Source organism: Colias philodice, chromosome 9 (genome assembly GCF_061535455.1).
Source record: "Colias philodice isolate Cphi_HAF_F1 chromosome 9, ilColPhil1 Martin Lab GWU primary, whole genome shotgun sequence".
Lineage (NCBI taxonomy): Eukaryota > Metazoa > Arthropoda > Insecta > Lepidoptera > Pieridae > Colias > Colias philodice.
Genome location: NC_143094.1, coordinates 9,545,478 through 9,572,389, shown reverse-complemented (window position 1 = coordinate 9,572,389; position 26,912 = coordinate 9,545,478). Strand labels below are relative to the sequence as shown.

General features: G+C 33.1%; 5 protein-coding genes across 11 annotated transcripts in view; 3 read left to right on the top strand and 2 right to left on the bottom strand.

The window, feature by feature from the left end:
- Positions 1-623: 623 nt before the first annotated feature.
- LOC149486046 (E3 ubiquitin-protein ligase RNF10) lies at positions 624-8,396 on the bottom strand. Its single transcript, XM_089699340.1, has 11 exons — positions 8,013-8,396; positions 7,426-7,603; positions 7,082-7,273; positions 6,823-6,913; positions 6,351-6,569; positions 5,758-5,916; positions 4,819-5,302; positions 3,472-3,608; positions 2,450-2,564; positions 1,823-2,085; positions 624-1,297 (listed from the first exon to the last, which is right to left on the bottom strand). The coding sequence occupies exons 1-11, from the start codon at positions 8,104-8,106 to the stop codon at positions 1,082-1,084; spliced, it is 2,148 nt and encodes a 715-aa protein (XP_089555466.1). The 5' UTR covers positions 8,107-8,396; the 3' UTR covers positions 624-1,081.
- An 851-nt stretch (positions 8,397-9,247) lies between these two features.
- Positions 9,248-12,483, top strand: LOC149486045 (zinc finger CW-type PWWP domain protein 1-like). 2 transcript variants are annotated; one of them, XM_089698740.1, is made up of 6 exons: positions 9,248-9,375; positions 9,564-9,652; positions 10,113-10,300; positions 11,059-11,255; positions 11,549-12,101; positions 12,183-12,482. In XM_089698740.1, exons 1-6 carry the CDS (start codon positions 9,307-9,309, stop codon positions 12,284-12,286), a joined length of 1,200 nt encoding a protein of 399 aa, XP_089554866.1. In that variant the 5' UTR covers positions 9,248-9,306; the 3' UTR covers positions 12,287-12,482. The 2 variants fall into 2 exon arrangements, with proteins under 2 accessions (XP_089554866.1, XP_089554867.1); XM_089698741.1 differs by lacking the exon at positions 9,564-9,652 and having other exon boundaries at positions 9,304-9,375; positions 12,183-12,483.
- A 933-nt stretch (positions 12,484-13,416) lies between these two features.
- Positions 13,417-16,490, top strand: mEFTu1 (mitochondrial translation elongation factor Tu 1). The gene is made up of 7 exons (XM_089699339.1): positions 13,417-13,631; positions 13,922-14,125; positions 14,309-14,475; positions 14,730-14,973; positions 15,119-15,310; positions 15,636-16,002; positions 16,233-16,490. Exons 1-7 carry the CDS (start codon positions 13,592-13,594, stop codon positions 16,414-16,416), a joined length of 1,398 nt encoding a protein of 465 aa, XP_089555465.1. The 5' UTR covers positions 13,417-13,591; the 3' UTR covers positions 16,417-16,490.
- A 411-nt stretch (positions 16,491-16,901) lies between these two features.
- Positions 16,902-18,707, bottom strand: Ran (RAN, member RAS oncogene family). The gene is made up of 3 exons (XM_089699338.1): positions 18,600-18,707; positions 17,782-18,235; positions 16,902-17,631 (listed from the first exon to the last, which is right to left on the bottom strand). Exons 2-3 carry the CDS (start codon positions 18,205-18,207, stop codon positions 17,416-17,418), a joined length of 642 nt encoding a protein of 213 aa, XP_089555464.1. The 5' UTR covers positions 18,208-18,235; positions 18,600-18,707; the 3' UTR covers positions 16,902-17,415.
- A 251-nt stretch (positions 18,708-18,958) lies between these two features.
- Positions 18,959-26,912, top strand: part of Syx1A (Syntaxin 1A) — a 43,653-nt gene continuing 35,699 nt past the window's right edge. For 4 of the 6 annotated variants that reach the window (XM_089699334.1, XM_089699335.1, XM_089699333.1 and 1 more), the window contains exon 1: positions 18,960-19,175. In XM_089699334.1, coding sequence (XP_089555460.1) covers positions 19,143-19,175 — 33 coding nt within the window. In that variant the 5' untranslated portion in view covers positions 18,960-19,142. Of the gene's footprint in view, positions 19,176-26,912 lie in introns of all 6 variants that reach the window. The other 2 variants (XM_089699331.1, XM_089699332.1) reach the window with 2 other exon arrangements.

The following is a 26,912-nucleotide window of genomic DNA, read 5'->3' as shown; positions in this document are numbered from 1 at the left end:
AAGACGTTTCAATGCATTCTCGTACATTATTTGTGGAAACCACCACAAATTTAGCCATCCTCGCATGACACACTTCCCTCGCTTTTTATTGGTGGAAAGCACCCTAAGCGACATATTATGCATGCCAACTGCATGCATATGCCGCGTGTCCCGCGTACCCATCACTGACGGTAAGACCGCTAATAAATTCGAGTGAATATATTGTATTGTGGCGAGTGGACGATGACGGATTTGTCCAGTGTCCACATAGGAGTACGGCTTGAAGTTCGACTCACGTTGCGTGCAGTGAAGGATACTAGTGTACGTTTAATTCAGAGGCGCTTTTCAAGAGTTGTTAACCACGAACACTACACTAATAACTACTAATCAGACTACTGTCCAAAATAGTTTGTAACTCACATCCCTCTCCTGCCCCCCTATGCAAGTGGCTTTCTCTAGATACGTTTATCTACAGCTTACGTCAATCTCATACATTCGTAGTCTATTCTATTGAACGCTACGCTAACAGAAAGCCACTTGCATAGGGGGGCTGTACTTCATAATTTTCCCAGTCCTAGATTTTATGCAGATTACTTGTCTGAATACACAGGTTAATTAGAAACAAAACAAATAAAACAAGAATACACCTTCATAAAGTGATTTATTAGAAACATCAATGAGCAATTAAGCGAAAATATTGTTAATAATACAATAAAATATATTAACTACATAGACATACATACCCTCTAAGATAAATATATTATTATGTCTTGCAACTGAACAACTACCCAAAGTGATTTCACATTTTTTTAAAACCCAATAAAAAAAACCTGATCAATAGAAAACAAACATTTTTGTTCACATACTGTTATAAATTATATATACTATGTATACTTTCACATGTACACAAACATTTTCATTGTGATATATTATGTATTTTGTACAAGAGCAATGTGGCTCATATTGTTCTATGCACAATGAAAAATTACACCAATTAGATACTGAAAGACAGAGATGAACTATTTTAAGTATGTTTACATACATATTATAATATTAATAAATTTTTGGAGAATCTATTTGCAGTAAGTATGTTTGAAGCCAATTACGGAGAGCGATTCATGCCCGTAGCAAATAATATCTTCTGTTTGGACTTCTTTTTCTTGTTGGACGGTGAGGGGCTGGCTTGGAGGGCCGCTTCTATTGCGTCACTCAGGTTGAGAGAGCGAGGAACGTGACCCTCTTCGTCGTCCTCCTTCGGCTGCTGTACTGCAGGCGCTGCCGTTTTACGTACGCGCCAAGTACCACTCGTGCCGGCCATCTGAAATGTACACATTTATAAAATCATACGTCAAAGTGCTACGTAATTTAATATGTATATACATAATCTGTAAGTTTTATAACGCAACAATTAAAATAAAAGGTAACTTTACACAAATATGTACAACAATTTATTAAACTCAGGGACCAATGCAAACTATTCTTCCAAGTTCCAACACTTATTTAAATAATTTTTAAACTTTTTATGTGCCATGAATCCATCCATCCAAAATAATATCTAATGGAAATTCCAAACTTATGGTAGTTTTATTTGTATCTCAAATAACTTCCATCGCGTGGTGGTAAAACAATATTACCTTAGCAAAAGAAACTCCACTCGAACCACTCGTCGACGGCACTGGCTGTTCCACGTGTGCGGCAGGAGACGGTCCCGGCTGGTCGAACACACTGGGCTCATTGAGCGGCGGGCTGCCAAAGGGCGAGGGTGGTGTTGGGAATAGGATCTCTGACGCGAAGTCCGGTTTGGGCGGCCCTTCCATCGCGCGGTGGTAAAATAATGTATTACCTTAGCAAAAGAAACTCCACTCGAACCACTAGTAGACGGCATCGGTTGTTCCACGTGCGCGGCAGAAGACGGTCCGGGCTGGTCGAACACACTGGGCTCATTCAGCGGCGGGCTGCCAAAGGGCGAGGGCGGTGTTGGGAACAGTATCTCTGACGAGAAGTCCGGTTTGGGCGGCCCCTCCATCGCGCGGTGGTACGCCCGCTCGCGGCGCCGCTCGTCGCGCTCCTGGCGGGCGCGGTTGCGCGCGCGACGATCTAGTTCCGCTGAAATTATGTGAAAACCATGTAACTAGCAAAATTGTATTGTTTTTGTTTACTTTTAAGTTTCAAGTTTGTATAAATGTTATGCAAGGATTATTTAGTCATAAATATAGCAGAACCTGGGGGTCGTAGAAATTATTACCAGTTTGTTTTTTCTGGTACATAGGCTACACTTGCCTTGCATGTATAATCAAAATCGGTTCATTAATATAGAGGTAAAAATTAACAAGCACACATGAATACTTTCTTGCAAACTTGTGTTTGTAATATGAGAAGGATGAAACAAATTTATTATCACTCTTTACTAATTGTTCATCAGATCAAATAAAATAGAAATTTTATAATACATAATAAAGTATTCAATTACCAGCAAAATTTTCGATAGCTGCTGGAGTCACGAAAGGAGGCTTCAAGTCTAATTCAACAACATCAAAAGAGCAGTGAAGTGGCAAATGAGCTGTGTATGGCATATGTTTTCTTGTCTGAAATTAATACATAATTTATATCAATATTTTCTTATGTAATACCAATAAAAATAATATGACTATTGTCTTATTTGTGAATTCTATAGACCTTATTCTTAGATATATTCAAGTCAGACAGCTACAAGTAATCCTGAGCACACACATTCCATTTCCTGATTTAACAAACAAAATACTTCACAAGCCATACACCATAATATTATTTCAAACAAAAAAAAACAAAAATGAACCAAACATTGGTTCATTTTTTCGATTAATCTGTCTAGCCCCGGAACCACAGACACAATAGAAAATCTATATATTATAATCTATATTATACTAGCGGTCCGCCCCGGCTTCGCCCGTGGTACATATGAAAAATAGATGTTGGCCGATCTCAGACTTACCCGATATGCACAGAAAATTTCATGAGAATCGGTCCACCCGTTTCGGAGGAGTATGCAGACTAACATTGTGACACGAGAATTTTATATATAAGATAATAGTGTCTGGGACCGATCGGGCCCCTTGGGGCTCAATGGGTTAAAAGAAACTGAATGTTTGCGTGTGTATCATGAAATTAAAAATCTGAATTCCAGATCAGGAAAGAAAACACTACAAACACTACATCATAAATTGAACTTTACAACATTTGTAGCCGGTTTTCATTGATAATTTAAATATTACTGTAATTATTCTATACTAGCTGCTCCGCGCGGTTTCACCCCCGTGGCTCCACTCCTGTTGCCCGTAGCGTGATGAAATATAGCCTATAACCTTCCTCGATAAATGGGCTATCTAACACCGAAAGAATTTTTCAAATCGGACCAGTAGTTCCCGAGATTAGTGCGTTCAAACAAACAAACAAACAAACAAACAAACAAACTCTTCAGCTTTATAATATTAGTATAGATTGCCAGCTAATTACCTGATCTCCCAATGATACGGTATCGCGATGAAGCACTTTTCCCTTGATGATTTCCGGCGCCGCGACCAGAGCGCCCCACGACGCGTTCAACATGCGCACATTCAAACTGTTCAGAAACACCTGCTGACCGTCGTCCGCTGAAAAACATTTTAGTACATATTATAATGATTTTGAAAGAAAAAAATTATTTGTTTAACCTATCACGCGTCTGGCGCACAGCCGGCACCGATCCCGATAGTGTCAAGGGAGTTCACGAAATCTAGCTTTATTATGACTACCGAGTTTGAAAATTTTATTTACCCTATTGTTCTATAATTATATGCCATGTATGATATATTTTTGGAAAGAAGAAGAAACTAGTTATAGCATAAAAATGTAATCATGACGATATATTTTTTCTATATAATTATAGAAATTGATTTAATTTTGTTTTAATTTTAATTGCTTACATACTAACACTTACATGATAATTCTGAGTTATCAAATGATCATATTCACGTTTTCATATCACTACACGATTGCCAAATACATTCACTTATGTTTTCACACATTTAACACAACGTATTTCACTATAAATAATAACAAATCTCCATTATTCACAAACAAGAAAAAAAGTGCCATTTTGCGTCTTCCGCACTGAAAAGTTGAGACACTTTTTCACTGAGTATTCTTCAAATATCCCTAAAACCAATATCATAAACGTATTCTACGTACAATTTCCAGTAATATACGTCTCAATTATCACTCATCTAATTATTCCTCTCGGCATAATTCACAATCCAAATATTCGTCGAACAAGACAAATGTCACAAACTATGGCCGATGACGCAACTCAATCAATGATTCACTTTTTTTTTTTATTTTGTGGTTTTGGTCTCTATTGCCTGTCTCGGAGTCGTGTCGATTCGAATTATAAATGTTTAAGGCATAGAGAAATATTTTTTATACTGGAAACATTCACTTGTAAGTCTCTACTGATGACCTTCAATGTCACGGGCCGCGTTAGGCACAGAGTTTGTGCGCAGGACGCTACAGTACAATTTGCGTTACGACACAAATATTGTGCGTAGAACGTGTCACGGGTTAATACAATATGTGTACAATGAATGGTTAGGCACTATGCACAGGATGGAATTAATTTTAATGTATTGCCATTGGCCATTGCAATAAAGAAATGGTTTTTAGTATGGGAATTTAGTAGAAAAGCAATAAAAATTCATCATACAAACATTTTTATGGATTTTATCAATTAAATATTAATTGATTAGGTGGTTTTTTTTTTAATGTATAAAAGAAGAAAATGACGTTAATTATATGATTGATATTCTATAAACAAATAAAGATTACCTTGGTAAAAGTAGAAATATCTTGCTTGATTCTCCTTGTCAATTTCAGTTAGATTATTCTGTTCAACTTCAGGGGGAGGACTATCTCTCACCTCCAGATCTTCTAAAGGATTGTGGTTAAGGTCGAAACCAAACTTCTTTATATCAGGTTTAACTTCAGGTATAGATTCAGGTTCAGGTTCTGTTTCATCATTGATATCTAATTCTGACAAGTCTTCCTCGAGACAAACAGCCCCTTCTTCATCATCAACATCAAACCAGTCATATTTCTTAGCATTAGCTTCATGCTTTTCAATAATAATATCATCTTCGACCTCTTTTTCAACAACCTTTTTCATTGGTCTTAGATATTCACACTCGATGAATTCCCTCTTAACCTTAAGCATCTCCAATGCTTGCTCCAAGTAAACTAGTTCAGTTGTATCAATTTCTGCTTGTATTTGGGCTTCAATCTCGCGCTTGTCTCTCTCCAGTATTTCAAGAACCTGTTGAATATAAACCATTTTTGTAATATTATATAGAAAGGAATTCTACTATTAAAATCTAAAATAAAAGTTTTTTTAATGCTAGTATACATAATATAATACTTTGACTATCTTAAATCATAGTATATATAAATCTCGTGTCACAATGTTTGTCCTCAATGCACTCCTAAACCACTTAACCAATTATTATAAAATTCGCACACCATGTGCAGTTCGATCCAACTTGAGAGATAGGATAGTTTAAACATGTAGGTAGGTACCACTGGCGAAGCCGGGGCGGACCGCTAGTCTATATCGAATATTTTGACGTAAGTTATCTAATCATTAAAAAACACTTAGATAAAGCATGCATAGCTTCTTACTGGTATAATTTATTTTAAAATTGTATTTCAAAAATAGCTTCAGGCTGAAGCAATAACTGCTGTTCAACTATTTATAACATGAAAATGGTATACCTGATAATGATTTGCTGAAAATATTCTAGCATACGGCGACACTGGCTGTTCTTCTAAAGGCAAAGTGGAAGCTTCTTTCATTTCAGTAATAACGCCTCTAGGTGGTGCAACTTCCACTATGGCAGAGCCGCGTAGACGTCGAACAAGACACATGGTCACCTATAACAAGAAAAATTATTAATATATATTATAACAAGCAAAATTATTAATATATATTATATACTACTCAAGCCTAAAGAAATGTAACTTTTTATTTATGCCTATAAAACTCAAACTCAAACATTTATTTTTGAGAAGCACTTTTGAATTGTCATTGGCAATAGTATTAGAAATACAGACTGTTTTATTTAATCCATCAGGCCCCGTAATCACAGACACAATAGAAAATCTATTGTGTCGCGGTCGGATCTGGCCGTTCGGGGCTCAATGGGTTAAGGAATTTCGTAGAACCTCGATATTTCAGTATTTCAAAATAATGTATGTAAATAAAAGAAACATATTATTTTAAAAATTATAAAAAAAAAAAACAAGATTAATGGCAAGCAAACAACATACATAAGAAAATGTTATAATTTCTTATCAATTATACTTACTTCTTCAGGTGTGTCCCATTGCACTAATCTAGTGGGTTTCATATCAGCCACTTGTAAAGTGACAGTGCAAACTGGGCAAGGTGGTGGTTGTTTGTCATGAGTTGCCGAGTAATGCAAAATGCAAGCCCAGCAATAGACATGGCCACAAATACCAACTCGGCCAGCCACAGGGTGACCGAGACATATAGGGCATTGCCATTTACCCGCCCTTCTCACTACCTGTAAAATTGAAAACAAAATATTGAATTGAGAATATTGCACTTTTAAAACTGAGGTGAGATGGCGAGTTGAAAGCGTGAACTAATGTAAAAATTTCATAGATAATTTCATACATAGTTAAATGAAGAATTCTGATAATGGAAATGATATTTTGTAGACTAAAATAACTTTAAGGCATTGTAAAATTAAAAGGTTTATCTTTCAATTATAAATGATGAGATGGTATGATGATAACAGATATTTAAATACTAACAATTTCCTCAATTTCCTCCCATTTAACAGGTAAGTCAGGGTTTGTCAAATTCTCTTTGAAATCTCCGCCTTGCTTCACAACAAATTGACAACTGAAATTACATATTATTATCAGAAATCACTAAGTTGATACACTAAAATTCTAATTTTACTGTTTTTTATAAAATATTATTATATAAATATAACTGAATGGAATGTTGGCACTTTTTGGTTACAACAGGTTCTTTTATTTAACATAAAAGATAAGAAAATCAACTTACTAAGTTCTTAGATAGAGATCATGTTCAAAATGATGATAGAATTTGTTCTGTTGTGTCCTGCGGGGAGGCGGCCCCCTCCGCTCGTTGCTTCCACGAGGGGAATACATGAAGTTCAGCAAATGATTCAAATTTTGCTTTTTGCTTCCTGGCACATACAGTGAACCTAGTTCAGGCTCTTCATGATTCTCTAACCTATAAATCAATAAAGAATGAGGAATACTAAACATTTCCCTGCATGTACTAAAAAAATAGTCATCATGGGTATAAAAATGAATTTTGACACTTGTATAAATATTTTCACAAATAGGATGTGTAAACAACTCAATAAGAAAAATATTCAATACCCGGTGTTCTGCGTTCCACCCACAACAAAGTTATTGCCACCACGTGCGCGGGGCCTTTTGTCAGCAGGACCTCTTCCTCTTTGAGCTGGTATATTTTTGCGGTAATTTTCATTTTTTGGTGCGTTACCGGGAGTTTCTCGTTTCTTATTGTTACGTGGCCAAGGTTTGTGTGTCAATTCTAAGGAAATTATCTTGCTATTATTAATCATAATCCTATCAGTCTGACATGAAATAGGGGATGGAATAGAGTTTTTTGTCAACAAAATGAGAATTGAGATTTGTTTTTAATTAATCTTTGCTATTGAAAGCATGCATAAGACACGTACAGTAAGTAATTGTCAACAATTACCATAATCATCATTACCCATATTACATCCAATGACTATTGTATGTAAACATTTCAAACCAAAAATAAAACAAGTTGGTAGATGTTTTCGACTGCAATAAGTTATCGTTTAGCTTAAATATTAATTTTACCTGCGAGTTGGATGAACGTAAACATTTATTTTTATTTTCTATAATATTCCCAATGACAGCATTTTATTCCTATCATAGAAAAAGTGACATCATGACCTTCTGATATTTACCCGAATTCTTTTTACAGTCGACGGCCGTTGCCCTCGACTGTTGTAAAGAAGAACGATTCAAAGATTTCTTGTCCATTCTGGTATCCTCCAACATCCACAAAAGATACGCGGGGAGCTCCGCAAGGAGACGAAGAAATTACGTTCAGGGCCGACATTTTAAAAGGCCATGTTTATAGTTCAAATCAAAAAGAAATACTCTATTCCTTAACGAAAATGATAACCCAAGGTTACTTTACACAGAAAGGCTTTTACTCACAAATAAGGGAGTATTTACTACTCCCTTTCGTCGATAACGACGAAATCACAAATTAAAACACTATTTCCCAACTCGCCACTAATATGGCGACCAGCTTAGCAGCCGGCAGCCAAGCAGATAAAGCAAAATGCGCACTTCCTGTCACTTCCTCTGTATATTTTAAAATCTGATTTTCTATTTTTGTGGACAAATTCTAAATTTAAGTTTCTTGAAAAAATAAAAATAGATATTTAAAAATAAATAAAACACAAAAATAAAGTTTTGTACAAAAAATTATAAATAAGTCTTAATTATGATAATATATCGGAAATCATCGTAGACAGAGATCACAGATCTTTATAAAATGAAAGTTATTCAAGAGTAAAAACTTAGTAAACATTTGTTGTATTAAATTCTATTTTATTAACAAAAAGAAATTGGTTTTTAGTTTTAGATTTTATTCAAATTTAAAATATAACGATATTTTGCATACTTTAGTATTTTTCATTCTGATTGTTATATATTAGACTATGTAATAAAATTTTTAATTATTTATTACTAGATTTCCGCCCGCGGCTTCGCCCGCGTTTTCAAAGGAAAACCCGCATAGTTCCCGTTCCCGTGAGATTTCCGGGATAAAACCTATCCTATGTGTTAATCCAAGTTACCCTCTATATGTGTGCTAAATTTCATTGTAATCGGTTTAGTAGTTTTTACGTGAAAGAGTAACAAACATCCATACATCCATACATCCTTACAAACTTTCGCCTTTATAATATATATTAGATATTAGATATTAGATTTTATGTCCATAATAATTCTAATTGTTAATATTAATTTCTAATAAACAATTTTTAATGAGCCGTAAGTTGTTTTGTATAAATTTTATTTAAATTTAATTTTAGCGAAAGCAACATTTACCATACTTCTAAATTTAAATTTTGGTGGGAAACGCCTTTTATTTCTTTGTATCAAAGCACATTAATTTGAAATAGGAGGTAGCTGTTTTACCTGCATCAAATCGTAAAGGTAGAAGAAAAATAATTTTTAGTTATAACAATGATGGAAGAAGTTCAATTACCAATGGAAAAAGCATGCGAGCCTGCTGAAAATGCTCGTCAACCTCAGGTAACTTTTAAATTAAATATTGTAAGTAATACATACTTAATACAAAATCATTGCACATTTCAATTGTTCATGGTTTAATGAAGTTAGTTACTAATTTATTTCTACCTCACATATTAAACGTGTCAATTATTATTATTGCATACCATCTGTACCAACTTTGATCTAAAAAAATATTTTCATATACGAAGATGCATTCCGGAAAAGAAAAGGGTAAAAAGAATACTGTAACATTTGAAAACGATTTAGATAACAGTCAAAGTCGAAACGATATTAACAGGTACGAAGTTTTATTTTAATTACATTTATTCTAGAACCAAAATAATGACTTTTCTTTAAAATATGTATAAGGTGCATCGGGGTAAATCCAATAATGTTAAATTAATAAAATAAACTTGGTTAGTGGTTGATTAAAAATATATGGTCGCTATATCAAACCTGCATATTATTATCTTCACTAACATTCGCAGTTCCCCCGGTGAACTAGACATTGTATTCAAAATAGCTAGGTCCTTAAAATATATTTTTGTACATTAAGAAATAGGTATCTATGTTTGTTATGGATAACCTAGGAAGGTACCTATTTAACTTTTAAACAAAAGTTAAATAGGTACCTTCATAATTATATATCCATTTGAAATAAAGAAGTACCTAAGAGAATTTACCAAAATGAAATCAAATGCAATTATAGTTTCATATAACATTCTTCTACACAATATCATATATTGAATGGCTTTTAGAGGGTACAAGGAAGTTCTAAGTCAGCCACCAGATAATATTACTCAGCTACAAAAGCTGCAATGGCTACAGAAACGTCGTTCCTCTGGTCTTTGGGCGCAATGCGACACTTGTGACAAATGGCGGTATCTACCTCACATTCTCGAAAGATACGAGCTTCCGAAGAAGTGGTATTGTAAAATGAACCCAGGTTAGTAAGAACTAAGCAATAAGATATGAGAAAATAACTTTATGCTTGCGGTTTTGCCCTCACAAAAACACACATAGTTTTCGTAAGTTTTCGACATAAATCGTATGCTATATTTTCTGAAGTCTCATCTTTATATCTGACTAGCAGCTCCGCGCGGTTTCACCCCCGTGACTCTTCCGTTGGTCGTAGCGTGATGATATTATGTAGCCTACAGCCTTCCTCGATAAATGAGCTATCTAACACCGAAAGAATTTTTCAAATTGGACCAGTAGTTCCCGAGATTAGCGCGTTCAAACAAACAAACAAACTCTTCAGCTTTATAATATTAGTATAGATTTAAATTTTAATCAAAATCAGTTCAGCTGTTTTATAGGCGTGAAGTAGAGACAGCTAGACTAGACTAGCACAATTACTTTCGCTGTTCGCATTTGTAATTTGATAGTAGCGATGTGCCATTACATTTATAAAACTACGATATATTATAATCTACACTCATAGTCCAAACTACCACAGCGTCAGCGATAATACTTATTAATTGAAAAAAAAAGACGGGTTGCACTCCGGGAGTCCCGGCAGAAGTGAAAACTTGATTATTAACGTTGATCATGTTTGATATTTTGGAATGGTATCCGTCTTACGCTTTTTCGATCAGGTCACGTGTCCTGACGCGAGTTGATTTTATACCCATTACAGAAAAAGTGCTCAACGCCGCTAAAGAAGTTTTCACTTCAAAAAAAAAAATCTAATTCCGTCCACAGATTCAAAAATGTCAGATTGTTCAATCCCCGAGATCCCCATACACTTGCACGACGAAGAAGACCTCATACACAGTGAATACGCGGCTGGCTCGTTGGTGCTAGCGCGGCTGCCCGGCTGGCCCTGGTGGCCCGCTATGGTCGACGATTGTCCCGATACTGAACAATATTATTGGCTAGACGGATTTTCTGATATACCAGTTTGTATACATTTTTTCAGTGTTCAAATATATTAGTTACTAGCTGCTCTGCGCGGTTTCACCCCCGTAGCTCCGCTCCTGTTGGTCGTAGCGTGATGATATATAGCCTATAACCTTCCTCGATAAATGAGCTTTCTAACACCAAAATAATTTTAGTTCCCGAGATTAGCGCGTTCAAACAAACAAACAAACAAACTCTTCAGCTTTATAATATTAGTATAGATATAGTATAGATATTTTACCCGTTTATACCAAATATATATCCCCTATCAAATATATATTCCTTCTTACAGACACATTACAATGTTGTGTTCTTCGACACTGATGCAACAAGAGCGTGGTTAGCTCCAAACCAACTCAAACCCTATGGACCAAATAGAAATATTTTAAAAACATCTCTGAAAAAAAATGCCTACAAAAAACGCTTGGAAGTGTCTATAGCGCAGTGCGAAGATGCTGAAAAATTATCGCTCACGGAACGTTTACAGAAATACAGCTTTATAAACCGCTATAAAGGTCCAATTGTTAGTCCCAAAAAAATAAATAAAAAGGATGCCCAAAAGTACCGACGACATCTGAAAAGAAAATATGATGTAGATTTACCACAAGATTTTTTCGAATCGGACGAAGATACTCATATTGAAAATAAAGAGGATATGATAAAAGAAAACGTCATTATCGTTGGATCAAAGAAAACGATCGACGATAGTAAGAATGACGACACTTCTTTTATTGATGTACAGGCAGATAAAATTAATAAAGATGCCTCGTTGATTGTTCAAGTTGGTACTGATAAAGATGACCAAACTAAGGAAATGACTACCGAAAATCAACTTCAAAACAAAAGTATGATGATTTAATCTCTCTTTTCTGTCATGGGACATAAAATAATAATATATTTCTCATAATTAATTAATATTTTCACAGATTCGACTACTTCACTTCACTTCGAGAACGGGACTCCTGAAGTAGATACTATGTATACTGAAAATAATACTAATTCACCGCACAGTGATGATTTTGATTTTTAATATCTTTAGATATTTTTTTTTGTTACTTTTTTGCAACTCTTGTCTGTAATAAAAGTATTTTTTTTTCCATGTATTTAGGTACATTTCATGTACAGATTACCCTTGAAATTTTTATATATATTTTTTCAGTAACAAAATGATGTTTTTGATTTGAAATTTGTAGGCACCTACTTTGTCTTTGTAACTATTTAATATGATACTTAACTACTACTACTAGAATATAATGTTTATGAGTAATAATTCATTTTTATTTATTTGACTATTATTTTGTTTTGATATGTTTAATAATTTTAACCGTGTTCACCATTTCCGTATTAGTTTTTCAATTCTTTAAAAGTTACTCGGTGTTCACAGCTCCTACTGGTCAATTTCTTTTTAAATTAACCATACTCCAATCCACTTGAAGACGAAAAAAAAATAGCATTATACCTAGTAGGTAGATAGAGTAGGTTATACAGAGTAGTGTTCACAGGCGATGATATTACATGATATACTGTATGTAATATGAAAAATTTTGTGTACATAATATTATGTGTACAGGATAGTCATAACTCATATTAAATGTATGTTTGATGTAAAATTTTTGGATATTTCCCGTTTTATTTTTAAAAAGTTATTGTTAATGTAAGTTAATGTCATTTTACTCATTAGGGCAAAGGGCTTTCGATATCAGTATAAAGTTTTTTGATATCTGCAATAGTTACGGAATAATCGCCTGTGCACACTCGATTACACCCTGTATATGAAATGTGTTGACTGTTTAGTGAAACACAATGCTATTTCGATAAATATATAAGTAAATAACTAGCGGTCCGCCCCGGCTTCGCCCGTGGTACATATTTACGTTTTCTCTACATAAGAACCATCCTCGTACTTCAAGGGATATAATAAAACAAGAATTATCGAAATCTTTTCAGCCGTTCTCAAGTTATGCGCTTACCAACACATTTTGGGATTCATTTTTATATTATAGATATATATGCTAAAATATGCAATAACAAAGATGTAAAATTAGATTATCCTACGATTATCCCATTATCCCATACAAAAAAATATAATTTATTATTGAAGGAATTAATCACAGATAATTAATAGTGGCAACTGGCAAGTTATATTACTTGTGAAGAAATTTATCACTTGTGGCAACACCAAGTTAAATTTCATAAAATCAGGGCACAGTGTGATAAAATAATTATTGATTTTGCTATTAAATTATCCATAGTTTTATCGGTATAAGGTTTTGAATAATCGCTACAGTTAATAAATTCATTCAAGAGTTTCCCCACGTTGTTTTGGGGCATAACAATGACTACAATATCATTCGCTAAAAGTTTGGTTAACCCAGGTAATTCTATGAGATTAAATTTATTGCACGTATTCCTAACACATTCAGTCTTAATTTTTATTCCATATAAACTATTAAATATAAACTATAAACTATTAATCACAACAATAATTTCACTGCTTCTTCTATCTACCTCAAGTATTATGTAAAGTATCAAAGTAACCTCATAAATACAATTTATCAATAGTTATCATATTATAATGAACAATGAATAATATTCATAAGATAAATGAAAAATATTAAGCATGGAAAAATTAGTCTTAAATGTAATATTAAAACTTTATTTGCAGCTCTTAAAGTCCTCTTAAAGCAGAGCCATTGCTCTAATGTTCGTGTTGCTTCAGTCACACCTGCGCTTTCTCCGCTTAGTATTATATTAAGGAGGAACTATGCAGAGAAGCAGGTTTTTGAAAGGAATAAACCACATTGTAATGTTGGAACCATTGGGCATGTTGATCACGGAAAGACAACACTAACAGCAGCAATCACCAAAGGTAAATTTTAAAAACATAGATTGCACCATATTTTTATAACAAAATGTATTGCTATTTTGATGTTAATTATAATTGTTTCCCAATTTAAACAAAATTTTATTAATATTTTAAGCAGTTGATATTGAATTTTGAAATAAGCATAAACAATTTAAGCTGACCTTGCAATTATCATTCTTCTTTCAGTATTATCAGACCGTAATCTAGCTCAGTCTAAAGGATATTCCGATATTGACAATGCTCCTGAGGAGAAGGCTCGTGGAATCACAATCAATGTTGCCCATGTTGAATATCAAACTGAACAGAGGCATTATGGGCACACTGACTGTCCTGGTCACGCTGACTACATCAAGGTAAAACAGTTGCTCTTTAACCCATTGAGCCTCGAACGGCCCGATTGGTCCACGACACAATAGATTTTCTATTGTGTCTGTGATTCCGGGGCGTGAGTTATTAATATAAATATATTTGAAAAGATAACTATCTGAATTGGTTAGAACAGCACAGGATAGAGTTAATAGATTGAGCATTTCAACCAACAGAACATACTATTTATAAATACTTACATTGAAAACAAATAATTAAACAATTTTTTTCTTTATTTCAGAATATGATCACTGGTACAGCACAAATGGATGGCGCGATTCTTGTAGTTGCTGCAACAGACGGTGTGATGCCACAAACAAGGGAACATTTATTGCTTGCCAAACAAATTGGAATCCAACATGTTGTAGTATTCATTAATAAAGTTGATGCTGCTGATCAAGAAATGGTGGAGCTTGTGGAAATGGAAATTCGTGAACTGATGACTGAAATGGGTTATGACGGAGACAAAGTACCTGTTATTAAAGGTCTGTATTTACATTGAAAATACAATAACAAAAGGTTCATTTTATGTATGTTCATTTATCACGGATAAAATAAATGGTATAAATAGATTTTTTGCTATCAACTTATAGAAACAAGAATGAACTAAATTTTCATTATTGTTTATAGGATCAGCTTTATGTGCCTTGGAAGGAAAGAGTCCAGAGATGGGATCTGATGCAATTTCTAAACTTCTTGAAGAAGTTGACGCATTTATTCCCACACCCGTTCGTGAACTTGACAAGCCTTTCCTCATGCCTGTTGAATCAGTTCACTCGATTCCTGGACGTGGTACTGTTATTACAGGCCGTTTACATAGAGGTTTGTTGCTTTTAAGTTTTTTTTTTACACTAGCTGTTACCCGCGGTTTCACCCGCATTGCTCCGCTCCTGTTAGTCTTAGCGTGATGATATATTATAGCCTATAGCTTTCCTCGATAAATGGGCTATCTAACACCGAAAGAATTTTTCAAATCAGACCAGTAGTTCCTGAGATTAGCGCGTTCAAACAAACAAACTCTTCAGCTTTATATTATTAGTATAGATTTAGAATCTTTGTTCAATAAAAATAAAAAATAAATTCATTATCATTAATGTTGCATGTTCCAGTACATTTTTAAATAAAAAAACCTCTTTGTTTCCTTCAGGTGTGCTCAAAAAGGGTACAGAATGTGAAATAGTTGGACACGGCAAAATTATGAAGACCACTGTAACAGGAGTTGAGATGTTCCACAAGACCTTGGATGAAGCTCAGGCTGGTGATCAGCTTGGTGCTTTAGTACGTGCTATCAAGAGAGAACAGATCAGACGTGGTATGGTTATGGCCAAACCTGGAACTGTCAAGGCCCATGACAACATTGAAGCCGCTGTGTATATATTGAGTAAGGAGGAAGGTGGCCGTGCCAAACCGTTCACTTCGTTCATTCAGCTTCAGATGTTCTCCATGACATGGGATTGCGCTACTCAAGTTACCATTCCTCAAAAGGAAATGGTCATGCCTGGAGAAGATGCAACGTAAGCATATTGATAAATTATTTTGTAATTACAATTGTTTTTAAAATATAAGGAAACCTAATTTGATGACATACATGATAAGATGTAAAACACAAAATTTATTCTCCATAATGCTAAAACTTAAATGAGTTGATTTTAAAAGAATATTTTATATTTTCATTGCATAAACCTATTACAAATCAATCAACGATCATAAAATGTTATTTCAATATTTTTCTTATGTTCCACAGCTTGCAGTTGAGACTTTTGAAGCCAATGGTATGTGAAACAGGACAAAGATTTACTTTGCGTCTTGGAGACATTACTCTAGGAACTGGTGTAATTACAAAGATAAACAAAGATTTATCAGAAGATGAAAGACTCAAACTGTTAGAAGGAAAGAAGGCGAGGGAAAAGGCTGCCGCCAAGAAGTGAATTATATTATAATTATAAGAATAGGAATGTAGTTTATTGTATTGTTCGCATTTAAAAATAAAGAATTGAAAATACTGTTGTTACATTAATTTTAACTCCACCATAAACACAATTTTAGTTGGCACTGGGCACACCAAAATACGACAAATATAATTTACTTTTAAAATCTAAGGATAAATCATACATCATACTTTATTGTTAGGTAATGCCTTCAGCCTTACATAGTTGTTAATTTCAGTCTAGAAAATATGAATCGATCACAAGATTAGCAATGATGTAATAGGTAGTTTGTAGGTATTGGCATTATACATATGAAAATTATAGTTCAATTATATAAGTTTCAATTGCTACCGAGTTTTATATCTTGCATGTTAAATGAGGTATACCTATCTCCACTTTTTAAATATTTGAAATTAAGATAAACCCCATAAAAATCTTGAGTGTGTTCTGTATGATCAGAAAAAAAAAAATAATAAAACGACAAGTATTTTTACAACTTTATTGAAAAAGTATCACCACAATTTTTCAGTGAAATATTGTCATTCATAAACGTAACAAAAAAAAAGGATATTTGAAAAACAAATTTGTTACAATAGATAGATGTACAATCCAATATCATGTAAGTTACATTTTAGAAATTACACATTTGCCATTAATAACTATTTTCACTGTTTACAAATGCAGTACTTAAGACGCTGGCATCACTCTTAGCTTCAATAAAAAGCTCATTTACCTAAGATGTATTTATTAAATTAATACTATAAAATACAATTAAAAAATAGGAAAGAAAAATTTTAAATTATTACAGATCAGGATATAAAGATGACATGTAATGATTACATTGTATGTATGTTAACTGGCTGAGAAATTCAAAAGTTAGATTTTGACGGACTGAAACCTAATGGAATGAATTTGTTAAAAACATAGCATGTACTTGTAAGCCTGCATGCACTTTTAATCACATTTAAAGGGCACTGGGTTTTAAGAATTCTTCATTATTTACAAGTCTTCATCTTCCTCGGGCAATGCAGTGTCCTGTGCCTCCTTGAGATCTTTTTCAATTTGGTTCTGCCATTGTGGGTCCATTGTGACTTCTGGTGGCACAAGAGCGGGCATAGCAACAAATTCTAAGTTACCATCACCAATTAACTTCCTTGCCAGCCAGAGGAAAGGTTTCTCAAAGTTGTAGTTTGACTTTGCAGAGATGTCATAGTACTGTAAAAGAATTTTATTTAGTAATCAGGATCAAACTTTCAAAAATACTTGCTAAAATCAAGCATAATAGTGGTTTGAATATAAATGCATATTGTGAAATGTATGAATCATCAAATGATCAAACAGAAGAGAAATCATCAAAATAAGTACCTGTAAGTTCTTTTTCCTGTGGAAAACAATGGTCTTGGCTTTGACTTTTCTGTCCTTGATGTCTACTTTGTTACCACATAATACAATAGGTATGCCTTCACATACTCTGACCAAATCTCTGTGCCAGTTTGGTACATTTTTGTACGTAACTCGAGAGGTTACATCGAACATAATGATAGCACATTGTCCTTGAATATAATAACCGTCTCTGAGTCCTCCAAACTTTTCCTGACCAGCTGTATCCCAAACATTAAATCTAATGGGGCCTCTGTTTGTGTGGAACACTAAAGGATGTACTTCAACACCAAGTGTGGCGACATATCGTTTCTCGAACTCTCCAGTCAAGTGTCTTTTTACAAATGTAGTTTTTCCAGTACCACCATCTCCGACGAGCACGCATTTGAATGTGGGCATATCATCTGCCATTTTTAAAGCTTTTTCTGTGTCTCTTTACCTGTAAATATAAACGTAAAATAAATACAAATGTTAACTCGAAAGCATGACGTATAGACAGAGTTCGTTTCGGTGAATATTATCATTGTTTACTAAAGAGTCGTAAATTCTATTTTGCCAATATAAAACTCATGAAAGAAAGGCAAACTTTATTATAATAGAAATGTAGTATAACTGACAAGTTAAATTTGTTTTAAGTTTTTAATCAAATGGCGCTCATTTATCATCACAGGAATTTAGCTTGATGGTACCGAACAATGGATGAAATAACACTTAAAATACGGTACGTTTCACAAAAATATATAAACAGCACGAAAGAATAACTATCACAGAATTAAACTACAGTATGTGAAAACACTATTTACCAAGATTAACTAAGAAATTTAAGATTTAACTCCGTGGTCTTGAAAGTCGTTACGGCTCACAATGGCGTCACTAGACTAAACGGAAGAATTAACTGACATCGACAGGCGCAATGACAGTAGAAGTCAATAACGGATCTCTTTTCTTTTGAATTTTATTATTATGAGAGCAAAAGTTGTATTTAAAAAAATCTAATTTACTTGATATCGGTATAATAAATTTTTTAAAGTTTTTAAATTGATCTTTTATACTATATTGATGAAAATTATTTTAAAGAGTAGTTAAATATATTTCTCCTCGTACTGTTTTACCGACATCCGCAACCCTGACGTCATAATTTCAAGTCAAGTTGCGCCATCTGTAAAATTGTGAAAATTCTCTTCAGTGACGGATGGAAGTTTCGTTCGTTCGTTGTATCGATTTTTTGAGTGAAGTGAACTAGTGTTCGTGTCCTTTAGTTTTGTGACGTTTGTTAAGAAAATATCTGTGAATGGGATTGTGTAATAAGATAAAACCTTTATTTGGTGTGTGATTTTCTGTAAAGGATGACGAAGGACAGGTTAGCGGCGCTACAAGCGGTAAGCCGTGTTTTACTTTGGCAAGTCCTATATTATAACCAATCGTTTTCTGGTGACCTCGAACTCACAAAGAGCTAGCATTGAATCTATGCACCCCACTGCAGATCGCTTATTAGAAAAGCATTTCTCTAATAAACGTACAGTTCTACATATTCCTATCAGACAATTTAGTCGCCCCACCCGTAAACCCTTAGCTGAATGAGTCTAATCGGTCTGTAGTTGGAGTGAGACAAGTTGTTGCATTCAATGGTTTTCCCCAAAAACGCCTACTTTGCTGACATCGATTTAAGCCTGAGCCCTGATGTAAAACCTTGCAGTAGTTACTTGCTTGACTCATTAGAAAACATTGGCAATTGGCATGTAACCTCGATAATGGCATAATTATTTGCACATCATTTCTAAGTGGCAATGAAAATTTTAAGGAACCTTAGATAAGAAAAATTGCCATTTTACTGGAATAATGTATTTAGATTGATATTTGGATTTTATTTTTCTAGCACATAACATCAATTCAATTCATTTGTAAAGTTTTTGACTAATATTCCTATGTTCAAGTCAGGTAGAGTATTTTATTAGTAACATTTAAATTTTAAACTATGCAAGTTTTGATATATTCATAATTATGCAAATCTTTGAAATTTGTATTGTTTCGTGAAAAATTTACATCATACTTTATTATTGTAAAACAATTACAGTAAACTTAAAATTAAAGATAATATGTTTAATGTCAGTGACATCACACTATGATAAGAAGTGGTAAAAAATGACTAATGAATTATACTATCTGTCTTAGGTATTTGCTTGCCAATTTTAGAGTTTATTCAATGTTAAATTTCTCATAGTACTATTATATCAAAGATGCAAATGCTTATATTTAAAACTAGCTGCTCCGCGCGGTTTCTCCCCCGTGGCTCCACTCCTGTTGGTCGTAGCGTGATGATATATAGCCTATAACCTTCCTCGATAAATGTGCTATCTAACACCGAAAGAATTTTTCAAATCGGACCAGTAGTTCCCGAGATTAGTGCGTTCAAACAAACAAACAAACAAACTCTTCAGCTTTATAATATTAGTATGGATTTATCTCAACACATTCATACAGGCTTGAGATATCTCTTATCAATTAAAAGTAAAAAGAAAATACATTAGGTAATGCTGGCTGCCGTATGCTGGTTGCTTTATACTTATTTTCTAAAACATTGATTTGTTTCTTAGTTTGTCTATGTATGTTTTGTTCTTTATTAATGAAACTAGCTTTCCGCCCGCGGCTTCGCCCGCGTTTTAAAAAAAAACCCGCATAGTTCCCGTTCCCGTGGGATTTCCGGGATAAAACCTAGCCTATGTCACTCAGAAATGATGTAGCTTTCCAACAGTGAAAGAATTTTTCAAATCTGCCAAGTAGTTTCGGAGCCTATTCAATTCATACAAACAAACAAACAAACAAAAAATCAAACCTTTCCTCTTTATAATATTTGTATAGATAGACACAGATTCTTTCTTCCGTTGTAAAATGATTTGATAATTTCAAATATTTGACCTATTATTCCATAAAAAAATGAAATAAAAAAAAAATATATATATATATTAATTGTACCTACCTAATATAATGAATAACCATTCACACAAATTACTAGTGCCAATTGGTTATAGTAATAAGTTATTCCTATTATTTTTCAATATCCACAGATTAGACGTACACACACACTCAAACATACCATTGATATTGTAATGTGCATAGGTGAAAAATATATTCATTTGTATTTGTTGGAAACTTTTTATTCCTTATGTGCTGAGTGTTACATGTGTGTTTGGGATTGAATTATTTATATAACATACATGATAAAATTTAGTACAAGTATACTTTAACTTTATAAATTGTATTATGTATGATTACTTTTATCCCACTGCAAGCCAGAGCCAGAGTAATTAACTAGTCTATGATAATCTTCTTCCAAAAAATTCATTTTATAAAGATAAATATGTTCCATGATGTATGAGACAATAACAATCTGAACAAATTTTTGAGTTTTTACATTGCATGATGTCATCTCTATATTTATTAAATCTATTTTTAATTTTAGTTAAAACTTGAAACTGCTAATTTTATGAAAATAAAATAAATTTTAATACCTAATTGAATATCTTTTGTTATTCTTTGTATTAGTTATGTAACACACTCTGATCAGTGATAACTTATTTTTACAACTAGAAATTTTAGTGTGAAAATGGAAAGACACATGTAGATTACAATGTCTGTAATTCATTATTTATCACCTTTATGTTGCTTTGTTTTCATAAAAGAAAGGATAAGCAGATATGTACCTAACTATCAATAGTTAGAATCCACAGTGTATGAATGTGAGTGTATGTGACAGTGATGAGCTGTGACTCCAAATTTTCTTTAGATATTACTCATTGCTATGCAGAACCTTTGCATGAAAAATAAAAGCAAACACCATTATATACACTACCTATAAGTTTTGCTTAGGTACATATATATGTTTATATATTATGAAAACATTAAATTACTTAGTTGTTTTTTAAGTAGTTACACTTACATATATTTTTTCAAAACACTACAGTAGAGAATTACGTAGAAGCTATGAATAGTATAATTCTATTTATTGCTGGTTGGCATGTAGTTTATGCGTATGTACCTACCTAGTTTAATGTTTAATTATACATTATTAAATGTGTTTTCACTTTCTTCTTAATTACGAGTATGTTAATTAGTGGCAGAATTAGTTATTGTGCGTCGTGTTTTGCGAGTCTGTTTGCGTAAAAGCTGTCTCAATCGAGGTAAGCGACAATCAAAAAGAATTATTCTCCTTCCAGACCTACGAAGCGCCTGGCTACATTTTAACATAAAGGAAATTTATCACTTGACCTCCTTTAGCCTTTTATTTATCTTTGGACCGACATCAACTATTTGGCTACCATAAAATATGCACACGATATTCAAAATTTATATTTAAATGTAAAACATGCTGTATTTTTTTAATTTCGGGTCAAAGCGGTATTAACAGATTAAGGTTTACATAACTGTGAGCGACCCGCGCCGACTTACCCTACGTTTGAATAAATTTCATTCATTGTGTACCTACTGTGTTAAAATTTTAGTATAGGGGACGTTATAGATGTACGTATTTTTATGAAGCATATAAAATTTTATTATTAATAAATATTTTATATTTCGTACTGATTTGTAATGGTGCATCTTACTGCATTGACGATTCGGGCAAATGGCAACTTTTTATGTTCATACCGTCAACCCTCTTAGCTCAGGTAATTTAGACTCAAAGGTATAAAAAAATCCTATTTCAAATGTGGTAAAATTGTTAAAAATATATTTAGAAATAAAAATCTCTAATCTCGACATCATTACGGTGCAGGCGCTTGGAAAAAAATCACTACCCATTTTACTAAAATCGAGAAAACCCATGTTTTTGACCTTCAAAGGGGGTTTCTCGATTTTTACCGAAACGTAAAGTTTACCCATTTAATTAGTTCAACGCAAAATGTAGGTATATCATAAAATTATCGATACTTTTCAGAGTCACCATTTCTGCGACTTTAAATAATATAATTATTCATACAGCTATAACTACTAAAGCTGCACACAATTCCACGCCAATTCAATTGTGAAAAGCCAATATACACACGTTATTTTCACATTTTTGAAATCAGTATGGACAACATACAAATCGATTGAGCAATCGCGAACAATTAATTGTATGCAACATATAACTAAGTTGCAGCCTACGTGTTAATCGTGTTTCCGACCCAATATTTTGAAATTCACTTGGAAAATGGCATAAGCCTAAGTAATTGCCATCAGTGGTTTGATACGGTTTATCAGTTGACGGTGCCAGCATCCGGTGTGCGGCCTTCGTCAAGTTGACTCATGAACCTCCGTCATAGCTGGCTCACGAATATTTTTAATCGTTAATTTCAGCACTTCCTTGTGGAATAACTAATAACTATATAATCTTCGAATACGCTCATAGTTACCTTGTTGTCTGGCGACTACCTTAGCGTGGGGAAATCTTACATAAGATACCCACAGATCTATACACTACATAAGTTATATTGTTATTAATTTAATCTATAATTATTAAAAAAAATAATGAATAATTCATGCATAATTTACATTAAAATTATCATTATCACTCCACTTGTGCTCTTTTATTAACTAATGTATTGTGTCCTTACTTGTACTTTTCTCTGTGGTGCACAATAAAGTATTTTTGTTTGTTTGTTCACTAAATAGTATAAAACAAAGTCGCTTTCTCTGTCCCTATGTCCCTTTGTATGCTTAAATCTTTGAAACTACGCAACAGATTTTGATGCGGTTTTTTTTTAATAGATAGAGTGATTCAAGAGGAAGTTTTTAGTATATAATTTATTAGGTTTTAGACAAAGCGGGCGAAGCCGCGGGCGGTAAGCTAGTTAAAATATAAATATGGTTCAAGTGCATTTATTTCTCACATTTATACCTACTTACTATTTAAATTTAATCTAACAAAAAAACAGCTTGGTGATCGCTTTTAAAAAAGGTATCTGCAGAATATCGCAATACATATAATACTGAAATATTAGTGCTTGTTTTTTCGACTTAAATTTTTGCTTCAATATAATTAAAATGTTTTGCAAATTGAAACCCGCAAAGCGTAACAATATTAAAACAAAAGAATCACATTGATGGTTGTAAAAGTTTGCTTGAAAAATATTCCCACTTTCCTTGAGATTTGCGTTCAAAATAAAGTTATATAAAGTTTTCTTTTGAAATTTTTCCTGCGCAATTTTGTTATCTAAGAAACAACTTTCTTTTCCCCTCAAATTTATCTGATTGCATCTAAATTCTTTCAAGTGTTTTCATTTACATTAATACGTTGTTTTTCACAATTTTCTATACTGTTGTGAAATGCTTGAAATGCCGAAAAACAAATTCTGTAACTCTATAAAACTACAGTTATAATTAAGTTAAAACACTTTATAAGCAAACCTGGAAATTACCTACAAATCTATTATGATGGTTAATTCGTATTCCAATTTGATTTTCCCTAACATACGCATATATCATGAAATGAAATTATCACCAGAGTAAATAATAATAAATACTTCACCTTAAAAAAAAAATAAATAATAATAAAAGAAAAATAAATAACCTTAGTATATCTTTCGTTGTGTAAAATTTTTGTACACATCTGCCCCCCTAGTCAAGTGGCTTTCTGTTAGCGTAGCGTTCAATAGAATAGACTACGAATATATGAGATTGACGTAGACTGTAGATAAATTTCATTAGAAATCATTCGTAGTCTATTCTATTGAACGCTACGCTAACAGAAAGCCACTTGACTAGGGGGGCAGTGTAAAGCTGCTTTAGATATCCCTATAACGACTCCCTAGTCGATGCAACTAGGCGTTGGGGAGACTTTAAATTGAATCTTCCTTTATTATCAAGTAGTCTATTATGAAGATTGAAAAGTGTTAGGGAAGCGTTTTGAATAAAGGCTATTGTTAATGCGCCCCTCTATATATGCATTTACATCAGCTGATTCACGTCTTTCGCTGCCTTTATTTATAGAACACGTCTCGTGTATTGTCTATTTGATGTAATATTTGATTTTAGTGAAAAAAGTTCGTAAAGTATATGGATCTATTAATTTATGTTTTGTTCGTTTTATCACTTGAATCTTGATATGCTATGAATATTAAATAGCGTTAAGTTGTAGGTATGCCAGACTAAACGCTCGTGATAAGGAAAAGTTCTGGGTAAACAATGATGTATCATAACATCACAGTGATTTTTATTCTGATTATTCTAAAATATTGCTTAGATTAGATTGTATTAGATATTTTATATTCTTACTGAGAATAAGACTGGAGTAAAGAAATGGCAAACTAAAGTAATAAAATATAATTCGAACGATTCGCGATTCCCAAGAGAGACGATTCGCAACAGAGCATAACCAGAAACAAACTTCGGTGTTAGTATAAATTATTATACATATAAAAATACAATAATAAAATTTATCACGTTCGTAATATAATTTTATAATATTATTATTACAAATGATATCGTGTATAACTTCTAGATAGCGTTAACCGAATGTGTTAAAGTATGGCATCGGTTACAGTAGGTACGTAGGTTTTTGAATTTATATTGTTTCCATATTTGTTTAATCTGATTGTACTATCAGTGATTATGTTAGTAGAGTAATGCACGCGACTATGCACATGCGAAGAAATCAATTTAATATGTAACTAGTAGTTAGTTATATATCTACTTATATTGTGTAATAGAGAGCTATCGATTCCTTTTTTACTGCAGGTCTAGGGTTAATTAGATTAAAGTTTGCATGTTTTAGAGGTTGCTATCTATTGTTATTATTGGTTTAATCTAATTCAAATCAAATAGTATAAACAGACGTTTGGCCTTATTTGTATTGATGTGATGATTAATTGACTCCGATGAAATATTAGTTCGAATTATGAGAATTCAAGGAATTTACGTGGTGTGTTCCTTGAAGCCTTCGTAGTGGCTATATTCAATGTACAAAGTCTGCGTTCTGGATTTGGGATAATGATTTCGTTACATCTAATATTCTAATATTGTATTCTAATATTTCTATTTCTAATATTCTAATATCTAATATATATTATAAAGGCGAAAGTTTGTAAGGATGTATGGATGTATGGATGTTTATTACTCTATCACGTAAAAACTACTGAACCGATTACAATGAAATTTAGCACACATATAGAGGGTAACTTGAATTAACACATAGGATAGGTTTTATCCCGGAAATCCCACGGGAACGCGAACTATGCGGGTTTTCCTTTGAAAACGCGGGCGGAGCCGCGGGCGGAAATCTAGTATTATCATAATGTTCTATCTTTCATATTAATTAGTATGTTACTTTTATTGTTATTGCACATTGGCAGCATTCCAAAATTAAGCTCTCATTCAGCTACTTCAGCCAAGGTTATTCGATTATGGAGTCCGTTGATTCACGATGTTATCAAAATAATCGTTGCTTTTGTATCATTTGAATAAATAAAACTGGTAATATTCGTATTAATCGACTACTACTCGCAGTAAGTTGACGAAGTTGTAGCGGACTAAATAATTTATTAGACTTGATAACCAGTTTTAGCAACACTTAAATAAATTTATTTTATGAAACGACCATGACGATTTATGTATTGTTTAAATAATAAATCATAAAGAAAAGTTTATTTTTAATATTGTGTTAATTGTATTAGGGTTATGCGTTTAAAACGTATACCTAACATAATGTTTTACGGTCTATGACTGACAAATACAAATACCTACTAGGCCTAGATTTAAGAATCGATCGCGAACAAAGACATTTATTCACATTCTTCACTCTAGGACTAACATTAATATTTTATATTAACTATAGTCCGGGATACATCGCCCATTTTTGCAAGTGATTAGGTACTATCAAGCTAATTTTTCGTGAGTAGCTTTATTTTGATGAGATGCCCAATAATTTCATGTACAAAACTCTCGATTGTGGTAGCTACCAGAGGAAACAAGGATAAAATATTTTGATTTGATGGTTCTCAAATATTAATTACTAACTGAATGTTTTTTTTTGTTCAATCTCAAGATAATTATCTAAATTATTCGAAAAAATATTTGTCCTACAAAATCTATGGTTTGATCAAAGAGTCCCCCTTTCCGATGTGTATCGATAACGAAGTCAT